Source organism: Mobula hypostoma, chromosome 1, assembly GCF_963921235.1.
Source record: "Mobula hypostoma chromosome 1, sMobHyp1.1, whole genome shotgun sequence".
In the NCBI taxonomy this organism is placed as follows: Eukaryota; Metazoa; Chordata; class Chondrichthyes; order Myliobatiformes; family Myliobatidae; genus Mobula; species Mobula hypostoma.
In genome coordinates this window covers 47151467-47169541 of record NC_086097.1, presented here as the reverse complement: position 1 = coordinate 47169541, position 18075 = coordinate 47151467, and the positions used below count along the sequence as shown (strand labels likewise).

The 18075-nt window shown below is 38.1% G+C and overlaps 1 protein-coding gene across 7 annotated transcripts in view; it reads right to left on the bottom strand.

Annotated features, from left to right (window-relative positions):
* Positions 1–220: 220 nt before the first annotated feature.
* mark3a (MAP/microtubule affinity-regulating kinase 3a) overlaps positions 221–18075 on the bottom strand; it is a 175370-nt gene continuing 157515 nt past the window's right edge. For 5 of the 7 annotated variants that reach the window (XM_063047784.1, XM_063047779.1, XM_063047737.1 and 2 more), the window contains 2 exons: positions 7747–7791; positions 221–1712 (listed from right to left, as the gene is read on the bottom strand). In XM_063047784.1, the coding sequence (XP_062903854.1) occupies positions 1367–1712; positions 7747–7791 (391 nt within the window). In that variant the 3' untranslated portion in view covers positions 221–1366. The remainder of the gene's footprint in view (positions 1713–7746; positions 7792–18075) is intronic. The other 2 variants (XM_063047751.1, XM_063047758.1) reach the window with 1 other exon arrangement.

Below are 18075 nucleotides of genomic sequence, written 5' to 3'. Positions count from 1 at the left end.
ATTTGCAAAAAGGTTGGAACATCCAGTTCACCAACTTGCATTTATGTCTTTTCCTATAACAAGCTTTCCTGGTAGTACTGTACAGTAGTCAGCAACTTACTTTTCTCTACAGAACTTCTGTAAAATGAAAACTAAATAAATACACCTAATTCACTGACAAAACAATTACATAGTTCTGTACATACATTTTCAGTTATTAATTCATGTGACAGTGCAGATATACATTTTCATTTTGTTCCTTTAATGAAGAAATCAGTGAATCTTAAATGCTGACAACTTACATTGATTTCATAACTCCTGGCTCATTACAGAACATTAAAAAAATGGAAAATGAAATATGCTGTCTGCAAAACTAAGTTACATTATTTACATTCCAAAGACAGTGCTGACAGCTGAAAAGGAAAACAAAATGCATACTTAAGTGAATATTGTCCCATAGTGCCCAACTTTTAAATTACAAACTCAAACATTTTTACTGAGCTAGTATTTGTGGAGGACCGATCATCTTCAATATTAACAATAATTACAGCTAAATATAGAATGGCAGAACAAAACTGTTTCCAATCTAAACTTTGTTGAAAATAAAACAAAATAATAACCAAATAATCGATGCCCTAATTGATCATGGAACCAGTCTCAGATGGTAATATTTTCTACAGTAGAGAAACCCTAAGTGTGATTTAGCATCTGTGATCTACAGTACTTAAGTCATTTCCAAATCACAGCACTCCTGGTTTAACACAGGTAATTAATATCATTAATAGGTCTAAATACACCAGCAATTTTTTCCATTTGCAGAACTTGCTCATTTTGTAATATATTGCTTTATGAAAATACTAGGTACACCTCAACTCTCTGAAGGTCATTAAACACAGCCGATGAAAAATGAGCTTTTTCTCCTTATAATTCATTACCATTGAAAAGCTAAGCACCTGAATCAGTACCAGTGGGGGAAGGCATGCAGGATTGAAAACACATGAGTATCTCCATGTCCCACGTTCAATTGTATTTCAGCTGGATTTTTTCCCCTCCATCTTTTTTCAAATACAGGAATCATATCAGTTTGTTTCACGGGTTACATCTCTAATAACAAACAAACATTTTAAGTAACCGAGATGAAGGGGCAAACTGTTCAGATAGAAGGATACTATATGCTGTAGTGCACTTCTTAAAACAAAAACTTATTTACTCCCCCGCCCCCAATCCCACCCATGAGAATTTCCACTGTCTTATAATACCATGATCTGAAGTTACAGAGTTATTGCGCAAGCATTATCCTATACATTTTCTTCAGTAAATTTCCACCAGTGTTCAGAAAAAAAACACTCATGAAATGTTATTTAAGAAATTATAGCTTAACCATATTTTACAGCCTTAATTCATTGGCAATTTTGGAAGCAATGTTTTTGAAAGCTATGGATGTTCCTGATATTCGCTTAAATCGAACTCCATTAAGTGACAGTCTCGGCAGCTTGCAAACCTCCATCTCCCACTGGACAAGATTTTCTGCATGTCCATCGCCGTGAACACAGAAGAGCAAGAACCGTTCACGCTGTTCATAATCACAATTATTTGCATCAAGAACCTTTCTGATCTCCCTCATCATGTCACTGGGATCCATGGAACTGGTCGTTTTCATACTCCAGGTAAACCTAAGTGAACGAGGTTTTGCTTCTTTGATTTCATCTTTTTGATCCCCAGATACATTACGACTGCAGAAAACAAAAAAAAATGGAAAACAAGTCATTAGAATACAAATCTATATTGTGTTGCACCTGATTTTTCCTTTCATTTTTATAAATAATCTAAATTTGTCAATAAAAATGGAAAGCTGGAGTTGGTTTTGCAGCTTTTTCTCATTTCTAAAACTATGAAAATGTTGCAGGAATTAATTTAATAGTAGTGTTATTATCTTAATTCATAAAATTATTTTTGAGCTGCTACATCTGTAACTCAATGTCAATAGAGCAGTAAATCTGGAATCAATGACCCAATTCACAAGCAGAAAAAAAAAGTTGCTCAAATCATTCCCAGCTGGGAGCTTCACATTACTTGTACAACTTTATACATCACCAAGTGCATCTCCAGTCTCTCTCAGCAGGAAGTTGAAACATATGTCAGATTCTGCTAGATCCCTGGACACATTTAAAATTTAATACAGTTTGTTTTGTTTGAAGGAACATGAGCACTACATGCATCTCATCTCATTACAACTGAGTTATCCAAGAAATTGAACTCTATGGAATCATAAAAGCACAGGGTTCCCTTAAGAGAGAACGTATTATAGTGCATATCAAATTGCAACTGTAAACAAGTGCATGAGTCTTGAAAATGTACAACGAAATTCTAAGTCTTACATTTGTACATATAATAAATAAAATGAAGCTTTGCATTACAATATTCAAACTTATATCTTTATGATTTAGAAAGATTTAAAAAAATGTTTCAACCTATATAGAGAAAATGTTAAGGTAAAACAGGTGTTGAACTGAGGCTCAGTTGTTTATTCTTTTCTGTCCATAAGGTGGAGCTATGGAGTCAATACTTGGTAACCAATCACAAAAGCACTTCCAGGTTTCCACAAGTAGGTTAAGTTTAATTAAAACTTTGTATTAATGAGATTCAAACACCACAGAAACTAGGATTAATTTTTAAAAAATTAATCACAATTTGATTTCGAAAATAACTTATTTCATTAGGTATCTGCAATACAGAGAAACTCAATAGCACATTCTTCAACCCTGAAATTGTTTAACTGGGTTCAAACACAAGATACAGGAGCAGGCTCCCTAGGAATGTTCTATCATTCAACAAGGTCATAGCCAAACTTCCACCTCAAAATTATTTTCCTGCCCTATCCCCACATCTCTCAATTTCCATATGTTAGTTATATGGCCTACCCCTTTTATTGAGACAGCAATATCTAGTTGTGTATTCCTCAAAGGGAAATATCCTCTTTACATTTACCCAGTACACAGTCAATGCAGGGAAAGAATTGATCACCAAAGAACCTATTTGGAGGGCAACATTGGTCAAGTATGCAGTTATTAGATTTGAACTGTAGGTGGTATTTACAGAAGGCGGATCTAAATTTGTATTTCAGTTTGCTGAATTAAATGAGCCAATTTCAAAGACTTTCAAATGTGTGGTATATTTACCCCTTCAAATTCTTTAGTTGAACCAGGACCGCTGTTTTTTTTTAAATTGGCATTGCTGTGGAGCAAGGAACATCTGTTTAGCTGCTAGGATGTCTGCTATACAAAATTAGCAAATCTCTAGACTTCCAGTGCCAAGATTCTGCTTATATTTCTCAGATGTAAATCTCAGATAGTAACAAGGAGTTGTACATGGGTGAGATAGTTTGGCTGGTCGAGTGGCATTGCCGCTTAATGTCACACTCAGCATTAGCAAGGCAAAGGATTGACTGCAGACTTCAGGAGGGGGAGGTTGGGGGAACGCACACACCAGTCTTCATTGTTGGATCAATTGTGGAAAGGGTGAGCAGCTTCAAGTTCCTAGGTATCATCATTTCGGTGGCTTGATCCTGTGCCCAATACATTAACGTAACCATGAAAAAGGTATGCCAGTGGCTGTACTTCATCAGGCATTTGAGGAGATTTGCAAACACTCTTGCAAATTTCTATAAATGTGTGCTGGTGAGCATCATAGCCTAGTATGGAGGCTCCAAAGCACAGAAGGTTGCAGATTCAGCCAGCTCCATCACAAGCACAACTCTGGCCACCATCAAGGACATCTTCCACAGGCAATGCTTCAAGGTGGTGGCATATATACATCACTAAGGGGTGGAGAGAGAGAGAGTGAGAGTGAGAGAGAGAGAGTGAGAGAGAGTGAGAGTGAGAGTGAGAGAGAGAGAGAGAGAGAGAGAGAGAGAGAGAGAGAGAGAGAGAGAGTGAGAGAGTGAGAGAGTGAGAGAGTGAGAGAGTGAGAGAGTGAGAGAGTGAGAGAGTGAGAGAGTGAGAGAGTGAGAGAGTGAGAGAGTGAGAGAGTGAGAGAGTGAGAGAGTGAGAGAGTGAGAGAGTGAGAGAGTGAGAGAGTGAGAGAGTGAGAGAGAGAGAGAGTGAGAGAGTGAGAGAGTGAGAGAGTGAGAGAGTGAGAGAGTGAGAGAGTGAGAGAGTGAGAGAGAGAGAGAGAGAGAGAGAGAGAGAGAGAGAGAGAGAGAGAGAGAGAGAGAGAGTTTGCTTGTTTGTTTTACACGCGTGCACCATCTTGTATTGTTAGGACATACTAGTCTGCACTAAACTAGAGGAGAACTAATTTTCTAATGGGAAGGTTTGCTAATACTGCATGGTGGGGAGGGGGGAGAAGGGAGGTTAAACTAACATTACAGGGGGCTGGGAAGCAGAATGCCAGAACTGATAGTAGAGTGATTGTGGAGACAGGTGTTGATAAGACCTCAGACAAAGTTCAGAAGCAAAAAGCTGAAGGTTGAGCATGGGGGCACTAATGTTCTGAGCTGCATATAGTTCAATGCACGAAGTATTGTAGAAAAGGCAGATGGGCTCAGGGCATGGATCAACACAAAGAAATATGATATTGTGGCCATTAGTGAGACTTGGTTGCAGGAGGGGCAGGACTGGCAGCTCAGTGTTCTGTGGTTCCATTGTGTTAGACATGATAGAGAGGGAGGGATTAGGAAAGGAGAGGTGGCATTACTAGTCAGGGAAAACGTCACAGCAATGCTCGGTCAGGACAGACTGGAATACTTGTCTATAGTGAGGCTTAATGGGTGGAACTGAGGAATAAAAAAGATACGACCACATTAATGGGGCTATAGATAATTTTAACTTTCCACATACTGCAAAAGAACCCAATGGGTTAAGAGTTAGGCAAATTCATTCAGGAAAGTTTCCTTAATCAGTACATAAAAGCCCCAATGACAGAGTGTGCAATACTAGAGCTCCTAGTACGGAATAAGACAGGGCAGGCGACAGAAGTTTGTCGAGAAGAACACTTTGCATCTAGCGATCATAATGCCATCAGTTTCAAGGTAATCATGGAAAAGGATAAGTTTGGTCCTCAGGTTGAGATTCTAAACTGGAGAAAGGCCAATTCTGATTGTATCAGAAAGGATCTAGTTATTTCTCTTTGGTCTGTATTATTCATTGATATCCTTTATGATTGAGAGTTTCGTCAATCAATTTTTTAGTTCTATAACTACTCATGTTAATTATAACAATGTATTCCCAATAACTTTGTATTACTACTATGTCATGTTTATATTTTGTGAAACTAATACAAAGATTGAAAAAGAAAAAAGAAAGGATCTAGCAAATGTGGATTGGGACAGGCTGTTTTCTTGTAAAGGTGTACTTGGTAAGTGGGAGGCCTTCAAAAGTGAAATTTTGAGAGTATGAAGGTTTGTCAGTCAGAATAAAAGGCAAGGATAACAGATTTGGGAACCATGGTTTGAGAGATATTGAGGCCCTGGTTTGAAAAAGAATAGGAGGTGCATAGCAGATAGGAATAAATGAGGTACTTGAGAAATATTAGAAATGCAAGAGAGTACTAACGAAAGATATCAGGAGGGCTAAAAGAAGGCATAAGTTTGCTCTAGCATACAATGTGAAGGAGAATCCTAAGGGCTTCTACTGATATGTTAAAAGCAAGGGACAAAATTGGTCCTCTGGAAAATCAAAGTGGTTATCTATGTTTGTAGCCAAAAGAGATGGGGGAGATCTAAAATGGATTTTTTGCATCTGTATTTACTCCGGAGACAGACATAAAGTCTATAGAAGTGAGGCAAAGCAGCAGCGAGGTCATGGACCCTACACAGATTACAGAGGAGGAGGTGTTTGCTGTCCTGAGGCAAATCAGGGTGGACAAATTTTCAAGGCCTGACAAGGTGCTCCCTTAGACCCTGCGGAAGACAAATACAGAAATTGTAGGGATCCTAGCAAAGATATTTATGTCATCTTTAGCGACAGGTGAAGTACTGGAGGATGAATGTTCTACTGTTTAAGAAAGGCTCCAAGAATAAACCAGACAATTATAGGCTGGTGAGCCTGACATCATAGTGGGAGAGTCATTGGAAGGTATTCTAAGACACCAGACGTTGAGTATTTGAATAGACAGGGATTGATAAGGGATAGTCAGCATGGCAGGTCACGTCTAACCAACCTTATAGCATTTTTGAGGACGGTACCAAGAAAGTTGATGAAAGATTGTGTACATGGACTTTAGCCAGGCATCTGACAAGGTCCTGCATTATAGGTCAGTCAAGAGGTACAGTCTCTTGGCATTCAAGATGAGGTAGTAAATTGGATTAGACATCGGCTTTGCAGTAGAAGCCAAAGAGTAGAAGTAGATGGTTGCCTCATTGACTGGAAGCCTGTGAGTAGTGGAGTGCTACAGAGATTGGTGCTGGTTTTGTTGTCGTTTGTCATCCACATCAACCATCTGGGCAACAATGTGATTAATTGGATCAGCAACTTTGTGGATGACTCCAAGATTGGGGGTGTAGTAGACCGTGAGAAAGACCATCCCAGCTTGCAGTGGGATGTGCATTAGCTGGAAAATGGGCTGAAAAATGGTAGGTGGAATTTAACGCAGACAAGCGCGAGGTGTTGCACTTCAGTAGGACCAGCTAGGTAGGTCTTTAATAGTGAATGGTAGGGCACTGAGAAGTGCAGTAGAACAAAGGGATCTAGAAATACAGGTCCATAATTTGTTGAAAGTGGTGCCACAGGTAGATAGGGTCATAAAGAAAGCTTTTGGCATACTGGCCTTCATATATGAGATGGAATATTAAGTTGAAGTTGTACAAGACATCGGTGAGGCCTAATATGGAGTATAGTGTGCAGTTTTGGTCACCTACCTACAGGAAAGATGTAAATAAGGTTGAAAGAGTACATAGAAAATTTTCAAGGATGTTGCCGGGTTTGATGAACCTGAGTTAGAAGTAAAGGTTAAATAGGTTAGGAATTTATTCCTTATAACGTAGAAGACTGAGGGGTGATTTGATAGAAGTACCCAGTATTATGAAGAATATAGGCAGAGTAAATACAATGCTCACTGAGGATGGGTGAGGTCATTGGTTAAGGGTGAAAGGTGAAATGTTTAAGGGAAACACTTCACTCAGAGGGTGGTGAGAGTGTAGAACGAGCTGCCAGTGCAAGTGGTGGATGCAATTTTGATTTCAACGTTTCAAAGAATCTGGATATGTACAAATATGAGAGGGGTTTGGAGGGCTATGGTTCACATGCAGGTCGATAGGACTAAGCAGATTAACGGTTTGGCAAGAACTGGATGGGCCTGTTTCTGTGTTGCAGTTTTCTATGGCTCTAACTGCTTGCTTTACACCTATGCCATCTTGCCACTACTACTAGAGCTACAACTACAATAAGAACAACACCATTTTAACAACTGCACATTTCTTTTTATGCATTGACTTGGCCAATGGGTCTTTCTACCCAGAAATTACTACAATGTAGGATCCTTTGAACAACTGGATAGAAGCAATTTTTATTCAATTGAATTTCCTTATTTAATTAGATTTAATTAATACATTGGATTTCAGTGCTATTTAGAATTTTAAAGTCAAAGCCTTGTTTCTAATTCATATTTCAACTTTCCATGCTTTACAAATCAGTCAACATTTCAACAATTTGATAAAAGATACCAATAATTTCTAAAAGGTTTATCAATGAATTGAGGCACATGCATTTTGAATGGCAACTTTTTGTTGCACTGTGGTAAATTTGCTAGATATATATATAGTCTTCTCACCTTGAGCCCTCAAATCTCCCGTTTCTCTCAGGTTCAGTTGGGACCCTCAATGAGAGCAATCCGAAAGCACGAGTAAAAGAAGAAGAGAATTCTTAAAACTGTGTAACTTAAGTCTATTGCACACGAAGACTACACCAAGGAAGCGCATATGGAATGCAGACAGAAAAATATACACTTTCATATGACCAAGACAAATCTACTTAATCACACTGGAATATGAAACTTTTCAAAACTATATTTTAGTAGCAAAACTGTTTGTTTCTGACAGATGCAGAGAAAATCAATTAAGTGCTTATTGCAAACATTTCTATGATATCACAAAACTAGAAAGAAAATGAAAATCAAAAAAATTATAGTTGTTGGAAATCTGAAATAAAAGCAGAAAATGCTGGAAACTCTCAGCAGGTCTGACCGTATCAGGCAAAATAGAAACAAAGAGCCAAAGAGACTGCAAATGCTGAAAACTGGAGCAAAAGAAAAATGCAACCTGGTGGAGGAACTCAAATTCCAGCTTCCTCTATGTTCTGTATTCTACCTTGCAATTGGCTCCATCTGCCTTTCACCTCTCCACTAATGGTTCCTATTATCAGCTGCTCTTGCGGCCTTTTAACCCGGACAACCGAATAGTCCCTAATATATCCAGATGGACTCTTGACCTCACAATCTTTATCTCACCAAGGTCTTGCTCCTTATTGTCTGCTTGCATTGCATTTTCCCTCTAACTGTTGCACCTTTTTCCCCATTATTTTTACTTTGTCCTATCTCAGTGTACTGAAATGCAAAACAAAATGTTTTCACGGTATATTGATACATGTGAGAATAATAAATTAATTTACCTTGAATTTCCCATCATCTTCTTCTCCTTCCCCTTCCCCCACCTGTATGCGTCTGCCTCCCTCCCCAATCCCATCTGCTTCCACCTGTCAACCACCTGCTTACCTCCCAACTCCATTCTCCTCTCCCCACCTCGCTCCATCTGTCTATCATTCTGCACCCCTCTCAGTACCCCTATCACCTACTTTCCTGTCTCATACCTCCTCTACTCTTCATACCATGAGCCTAAAGCTGGTGGAAAAGGAAGCTGTGAGATGACCAGAGAGGCTGTAAAGGCATACTGAAATACAGAATGCTAGAAAAATATGGGTCATACACAGCATCTGTGCAGAAATAAAGATTTAACACTGGAGTTCAATGACTATCGATCAAAACTTGGAATGTTGGAAGATGGCCATGTTTTAAGTTGCAGAGAAAGGAGAGGATGAGATGAAAAGGGAATTTCTGTGACAGGCTGGAGACCAAGGGACAATGGATGACTTACTTGGGGAGGGGAGAGGGGAGGGGGGAGGGGGGCGAGGAGCAGAGCGGAGGGGAGAGGAGAGGAAGAGAGAGAGAGAGAGGAGAGAGAGGAGAGAGAGAGAGAGAGAATGAATGAATGGGCAAGTTTTGTTAAATACAACCAATTTCTTGGAGAAATTGTAAACAGAAGAGGAAAAAGAACACCACAATAGAACTGAAAGATATAGAAAACAGCAGTTGCTGGTAACTTTGAATAAAGGCAAATGCTAGGAAATAATAACGTGGCTTCATCACCCTCTATCAAGTCATCCATTGATTTCTTGGTCTCCACTCCATGATGTACATTGTTCTTCCCATCCTTCCATTTTCTCTGCAACTTAATCCATTCCTGTTTATTCAGTTTTCCCCAATTTCCAATAATCATCAACCTGAAACTTAACTTCTACTTCTCTCTCCACAGCTACTGCCTAACTTACAAGGAATTTCTAGTACCTTCTGTTTTAGCATCTTCCTTTTAGAATTAAGATTTTTGGTCTTGGCAATCTCTTTAGACAGCTTATGAGTTAGTAATAGTTGACTAAGGAAATATTATATAAAGAAAATTTAATTTATGTAGTTTATTGGTACAGTGTAACAGAAAAGATTTTTTTAAAAAGTGAGAAACTACAAAATATTAGTTCACAGAGGTAGGACTACTTTATATGAATCATAGAATGTTAATGTGCAGGTACAGGTTGTAGATTTTTGGTAGACCAGGTTCTTCCTAGTAGATTGAAACATGTAAACTTTTAAAGGCAGAGATTGGTGTATTCTGAGTACATAGAAAATCAGGGATTGAGGTTTAGTTCTAAAAAGGTGGAGTTGATTTGTATGATCATCCAAATAATATTTGATTTGAAGTGTCAAATTGAATTTTTCTGCATTCCTGCTGCTGTACTTCATGAAATTTTGTCAATGGGTTGAGAGAAGGGTGCAAGGAAAAATGCATGTTCCCAGAGTTCAAGCCTAGACAATTCTGGGATTAGGCAGATGGTAGATGGAGCCAAGCAATAAACAGACACCCAACAGTTAATTACTTTAAAGGAAACACTACAAAATTGGAAAGTAACATGTTAGCAAAAATGTGTGATGACTTACTGTGAAATATGACACAAACAGCAAGATTTTAAATGCTCGATTTTGTTGGAGGCTGGGAGGTCAGCAAGTGCAGCATTAAAATACGGGTCTGGTAGAGTCAAGGAAATGAATGATGGTTTCACGATCTGATGGACTGACAACAGCAGTAGGAAAAATGTGCATTATGGAAAATAAATTTTCTTTGTGTGGGACAAATCAAAGGTGGTGATGATGCAAAATTTGGCTGAGTGGTGCTACAATAACAACCTCACACTCAATGTCAGCAAGACCAAAGAATTGATTATAGACTTCAGGAGAGGGAAACCAGAGATCCACAAGGTGATTCTCATTGCAGGATCAGAAGTGGAGGGAGTTAGTAGTTTTAAATTCCTGAGTGTTACTAGTTCAGAGGGTCGGTCCTGGAACCAAGTGCAATTTCAACAAAAAGTACAGCAGCACCTCTACTTCCTCAGGAGTCTGCCGAGATTTGGGAAGACATCCACAACTTTGACAAACTTCAATAGATGGGTAATGGAAAGTGCATTGACTGGCTGCATCACAGCCTGGAATGGAAACACCAATGCCTTTGAGCAGCAAATTGTATAAAAGGTAGTGGATTCATCCTCTACAGCACATGAGCACATCTACAGTGTCTATAAAAGTATTTACACCCCCTTGGAAGTTTTCATGTTTTATTGTTTTACAACATTGAATTACAATGGATTTAATTTGGCTTTTTTGACACTGATCAACAGGAAAAGACTTTTTCATGTCAAAGTGAAAACAGATCTCTGCAAAGTGATCTAAATTAATTAGAAATAAAAAACAAAATAATTGATTGCATAAGTATTCACCCACTCCCTTTAATATGACACAAATCATTAATGGTGCAGCCAATTGGTTTTAGAAGTCACATAATTAGTTAAATGGAGATCACGTGTGCAGTCAAGGTGTTTCAATTGATTTTAGGAAAAATACACCTGTATCTGGAAGGTCTATCTGCTGGTAAGTCAGTATCCTGGCAAAAAACTACACCATGAAGACAAAAGAACACTCCAAACAACTCTGCGAAAAGGTTATTGAAAAGCACAAGTCAGGGGATGGATACAAGAAAATATCCCAGTCACTGAATATCCCTTGGAGTACAGTTAAGTCAATCATCAAGAAATGGAAAGAATATGGCACAGCTGTAAATCTGCCTAGAGCAGAGCGTCCTCAAAAACTGAGTGACCGTGCAAGAAGAGGACTAGATAGGGAAGCCTCCAGAGACCCATAACAGCTCTGGAGGAGTTACAAGCTTCAGTGGCTGAGATGGGAGAGACAGCACATACAACAACTGTTGGCCGGGTACTTCACCAGTTGCAGCGTTATGGGAGTGAGGCAAAGAGAAAGCTACTGTTGAAAAATAGTCATACGAAATCCCAGCTAGAGTTTGTCAAAAGGCATATGGGAAACTCTGAAGTCAGCTGGAAGAAGGTTCTATGGTCTAATAACATCAAAACTGAGCTTTTTGGCCATCAAACCAAACACCACACATCATCAAAAACACACACCTCTACCGTGAAGCATGGTGGTGGCTGCATCATGCTGTGGGGATGCTTCACTACAGCAGGCCCTGGAAAGCTTGTGAAGGTAGAGGGTAAAATGAATGCAGGAAAATACAAGTAAATCAGTGAGGAAAATTTAATGCAGTCTGCAAGGGAATTGCGACTTGGGAGATTTGTTTTCCAGCAAGACAATGACCCCAAGCATAAAGCCAAAACTACATAGTAATGGCTTAAAAACAACAACGTTAATGTCCCGAGTGGCCCAGACCTCAATCCAATTGAGAATTTGTTGTTGCACTTGAAAAGGGCTGTTCACTTACAATCCCCATGCAATCTGAAAGAGCTTGTGCAGTTTTGTAAAGAAGAATGGGGAAAGATTGCAGTATTCCGATGTGCAAAGCTGATAGAGACCTATCCACACAGACCCAAGGCTGTAATTACTGCCAAAGGTGCATCTACTAAATACTGACTTGAAGGGGGTGAATACTTATGCAATCAATTATTGTGTGTTTTATATTTATAATTAATTTAGATCACATTGTAGAGATCATTTTTTACTTTGACGTAAGAGGGTCTTTTTCTGTTGATTAACATCAAAAAAGCCAAGTTAAATCCACTGTGATTCAGTGTTGTAAAACAGTAAAGCATGAAAACTTTCAAGGAGGTGAATACCTTTTATAGACATCACACATGAAATGCTGTCACAGGAAAGCAGCATCCATCATCACAGATCACCACCACCCAGGACATGCTCTCTTCTTACTGCTGCCATCAGGGAGAAGGTACAACAGTCTTGTCATGCACCACCAGGTTCAAGAACAGTTTCTACCCCTCAACCATCAGACTCTTGAATAAAAAGAGATAACTACACTCACTTGCTCCATCATTGAAATGTTCCCACAACCAATTATCTCACTTTAAGGACTGTTTATATGTTCTCGTTATTTATTGCAATTTATTGATATTTTCAGTTGTCTTCTGCATTCTGGTTGATCTTTCATTGATTCTGTTATGGTTTCTAGTCTATACTTTTGCTAAACGTGCCCACAGGAAAATAAATCTCAGGGTTGTATATGGTGACATATATGTACCTTGATAATAAATTTAATTTGAACTGTGTAATGAAGGGGATAATGAGAGAGATTCTGAACAGAACTGAAGATGACAAAGGTTGTAACGTCTTTAGATCAACATAAATGTTACTTCTTATGTGTATTTAGGTACATAAGGAATTCTTTAATTTAAATCAACTGAAGTAATCAAAAGTTTAGACATTTCAGGTCAGCTGATGAGAAGTTAAAATCATTGACTTGAGTTGTTAACTAGATTCCTCTGTGCAGGTGCTTGTATATTTAAAAAAAGTATTTCCAGCATTTTGTTTTATTTGGCATTTCCAGCATTCTCAGGACTTTATTTTAACAGAATAATGGTCTAATAGGGCAGTAGAAATCTATCTTATTGCACAATTCATAACTGAGGCATTATAAATATTATAACATTTCTACAGTCTCTGAAACATATAAGCAGTAGTACAAAAAAAGTAAACAATCTAAGATAACTAATTTGCTTAAGGTAAGCAGGAATGAAATGCTGGAGAAGATCAATCTGAAACAGCAAATCTAGCTGGATTATTAAAGTTGAAAAATGAACAAATTAATATATATTAGGTTGTAAATTGTTTTTCTAGAATTTCAAGATAGAGCATTTAACAAAATATTTTATATTTCCTGCTTTCTTTCTGGTTGTATCTCCATCATCTCCTCCAAGTACAACATATGAGCACAGATGCAAACAGATCACAACATGCTCGCACCAAATTCAACTGTTAAATTATTTTGGCGTTTGGATTTCAGTGGTTACAGATTCTAAACCAAAAACTAAGCAATATTTTTAATGAACCCAATATTATTTTTATAAGCTCCCGGCGTAACACGTATGTTAGAAACTTGAAATCGTAAAAGACCTCTTAGGATAGTTTTAAATTTCCAACTGAAGCACCCTTAAACCTGATTTGCCATAACAATGAAAAAGGTTAATGCAAGCTTGATGTTCCAATATTGAAATTTTTGATTTATTAGACTAGAGATAGAGCCTAACAAAATTGTAATCTAAGCAAACCACTATCTTAGTAAAATTAATTCAAATTTAACTGGATACCTACAGTATATAATATTTACAGGCATCTATGCTAGATTAAAGAGTATTTTGCTGTCTTCCCTGGGATTTGTCTAATAATACAGACCTTCGTAACTTTTTTTTCTCTGAAATTAACAACACATAACAAAACTGCATAGTTCGAAGTCTGTTTCACAAGAATTCTATGTGTTTACAGAATGAAAGAGAAACTGTCTTTTTCTGACAAGAGGAATTACTGCTGCTCCAATCATAAACGAGAAATCTGCAGATGCTGGGAATCCAAGCAACCTACACAAAATGGTGGAGGAACTCAGCAGGCCAGGCAGCATCTATGGAAAAGAGTACAGTCAACGTTTCAGGCCAAGACCCTTCATCAGCTCTGCTGGGCCCCTCCAGCATTTTGTGTCTGTTACTGCTCCAGCAGTTTTACCATCTGTAAAGTAAAACCTTTCCTATAGATGCAAAGATGGAGCACAAATGCAAGTCTTTATAGAAATGAGATTTGCAATTGGCCAGGTATGGGATGAAGCAAATGTGTACAATGGATTTGAACAATGACACAAAATTTATGAGTTGAAATTATGTTCTCAATTTTTACCCAAATTTTAAAAATAAGAAGTTGTACTTCAGCAAACTAAACATTATTCTTAAGTGATTATTTGTGTAACCAGTAATTACAAGTAATCTTTAGTTACAAGTTCAGCTAAAAATGTTGTTTCCTTCAGTCAAACAATTATTAGCATTTTCCAAAAAAAAGCACATGACAGGCATTTGGTAAAAATCTGTAAATTTCACTTCATAAATGTGATGTGTAATTTAACATTTCAATCTCGCTGCCAACACAACTTGAGGCAAAACACATCTAATTTATCAATTTCAGTATGTTGTCTTTATTTACTAATTCTAAAATAATTCCTAAATATCCTTAAATGAAAAGAAGGAAATCTGAAAAGAAAGCTGAAAAAATTTACATAAATGAAGGTCTTACATTCAAGTTCACAACAGCTAATTGTCGTACAAACAACGCTGCAATTTATTTATGTTGACAATCTCAACTAATTGATTTTCTACACCATACTGAAACAAGCACATCAACTTTGCAATGCATTGCAAGGAAAACAAAAGCAGACATTGCACCTACTACGTGCACATTACATGCATTATTTTGCCACAGAAAGGTATTCGTATCAATAAACAAGCATGGGTCTCCCTAAAATAACATTTAAAATTCATTACTTCCTGAAATATATCCTTATCAATGAAATCTTATGCAAAAAAATTACTCAATGGTACTGAAATTATATTTCAGTGTGTTCTCTCGAGCATCCTGCCTTTTTGATCAGCTTTCACAATCAATCAAATAATCTTAAAGTAAAATGGGGTAAATAAATAACATATTGAAAGTAAGAGTGACTAACTACACAAAACCCATGTTTTGCAATATTTAACAATCATATGAACTATTTTCCTTAAATTGGATTTTAGATAGGGTATTTAACTCTGAAATATCAAAACCTAATATTTACTTTTTAAGTACCATTCAAAACAATGATCCAGGTTGAAATGTATTCATCTTCAACTACTGCATTCAATAGACTGTGGGGAAAGTATTTCTGAACTCAAACCTGATAGAGAAGAGGAATTCTACACATAATACAGGATTTGCATGTGTTCAAGAAAATTTGTTCAGAAGCGGAGAAAAGATTTAGAGACTGAAGACTTACTAACAGTCTTTGATCTTTGTGAAGTATTTGTGGGCACTGATTTGTTGGGAGTCTGCTGTTTTGATGGGTCAGTACTGACCCTGAGAAGAGGAAAAATGTTGTGAGAAATTAAACTGTACATGTAGATTAATCAGTCTGACAGAATCAGCACACCATATGTGCTGATGATCCAATTTCTTCATCTATAACTGAAGCAATTTAAAAGTAAATAGGAATAACTGTTAATCTAACTTCAACAGACCAAAGAGGACCTATGCTCTCACTCTTGCAGACCCCAGTCAGTTCAGATTGGCAAAAACATCTCCACCACAATCTCCATCAGTACAGGTGCACCAAGGGGTGTGTGCTTAGATCCCTGTTCTATTTGCTTTACACCTACAGCTCCAATACCATATTCAAGTTTGCTGATGACACCACTTTTGTCGGCCTTATCAAAGGTGGTGATGAATCACCATACAGGAGGGAGAATGAAAATTTAGCTGAGTGGTGTCATAACAACAGCCTCTCACTCAATGTCTGCAGGAGCAAGGAGCTAATTGTAGACCTCAGGAAAGGGAAACCAGAGGTCATGAACCAGTCCTCATTGGAAGATTGAAGGTGAAGAGGGGCAGTAACTTTAAATTCCTCAGTGAATCTGTCCTGCACCCATCACATAGATGTAATTGCAAAGAAAGAATGACAGTACTTCTACTTCCTTAGAAGGCTGCAGAGATTTCGCATGAGATCAAAAACCTGACACATTTCTGTAGATATGTAGTAGAAAGTACATTAACTGGCTGCATATTGGCCTGGTATGGGAACACCGATGCCTTTGAACGGAAAATCCTACAAAAGGTAGTGGGTTCAGCCCAGTACATAGCGGGTAAAGCCTTCCCAACCATTGAGAACAGCTACATGAAATGTTACCGTAGGAAAGCAACAGCTATCAAAGATCATGCTCACCGAGGCCATGCTCTTTTCTCATTGTTGCCATCAGGCAGAAGATACAAATGCCTCAAGACTCGCACCACCAGGTTCAAAAACATTTATTACTCCACAACCATCAGGCTCTTGAACAAAAGAGGATAATTACACTCATCTCACGAGGAATTCTGCAGATGCTGGAATTTCAAGCAACACACATAAAAGTTGCTGGTGAACGCAGCAGGCCAGGCAGCATCTCTAGGAAGAGGTACGGTTGAAGTTTCGGGCTGAGACCCTTTGCCAGGACACTCAATTACACTCATCTATTGAGATGTTCCCACAAACAACGATCTCACTTTAAGGTCTCTTGATCTTGTTATTTATTGCTATTTATTTATAGTTGCATTTCAACAGTTCGTTGTCTTCTATGCTCTTGATTTTTCATTGATCCTGTTTACAATTATTATGCTATAGACTTGCTGAGTATGCCTACAGGAAAAAGAATCTCAGAGTTGTATGTAGTGACATGCATGTACTCTGCTAATAAATTTTACTTTGAACTTTTAACTGTAATGCTCTTCAGTAGTCTTCAAGTGGCCATGATAAGCCATGAAATTCCGTAATGACAATGAAAAAATATTTTTTCCCCAGTACCTATCAATTATCACTGAAAATGCAGCCTCTATTTATGACTTGAGTAAAAATCTCCGAAGTTTGCTCATCCTGGCTACCCTCAAGACATCATTACTTTCCGATTGTCTTTCATTCAGAACTCAAACCAAATCATGATTATTACGCTAATTCAAAACAGGAGAAAATTACTACTACTAAAATCATTATTTCTTCCTTGGTGTTAATTTGTTCACACTGGCTTCAGAAATTATTTTCTAACAATGACCATATAAAAAAAGAGACCATGAAGTACTATCTTGAAATTTAATGTATTTGATGAAATTTTTCAAAAAAAATTCATTGACTATATGTATCGTTCACAAGGTCTTTAAAGAGAGTGAACCCTCGCAAGGCAGAAGGTCCCGATGGGGTACCTGGTAAGGCCCTGAAAACCTGTGCCAACCAACTAGCGAGAGTATTCGAGGACATTTTCAACCTCTCACTGCTACGGGCAGAAGTTCCCACTTGCTTCAAAAGGGCAACAATTATATCAGTGCCAAAGAAGAATAATGTGGGCTGTCTTAATGACTATCACTCAGTAGCACTCACATCCACAGTGATGAAAAGCTTTGAGAGGTTGGTTATGACTAGACTGAACTCCTGCCTCGGCAAGGACCTGGACCCATTGCGATTTGCATATCGTCACAATAAGTCAACAGCAGACGCGATCTCCATGGCTGTTCACACAGCTTTAGACCACCTACACAACACAAACACCTACGTCAGGATGCTGTTCATCAACTATAGCTCAGCATTTAATACCATCATTCCCACAATTCTGATTGAGAAGTTGCAGAACCTGGGCTTCTGTACCTCCCTCTGTAATTGGATCCTCGATTTCCTAACTGGAAGACCACAGTCTGTGCGGATTGGTGATAGCATCTCCTCCTCACTGACGATCAACACTGGCGCATCTCAGGGGTGTGTGCTTAACC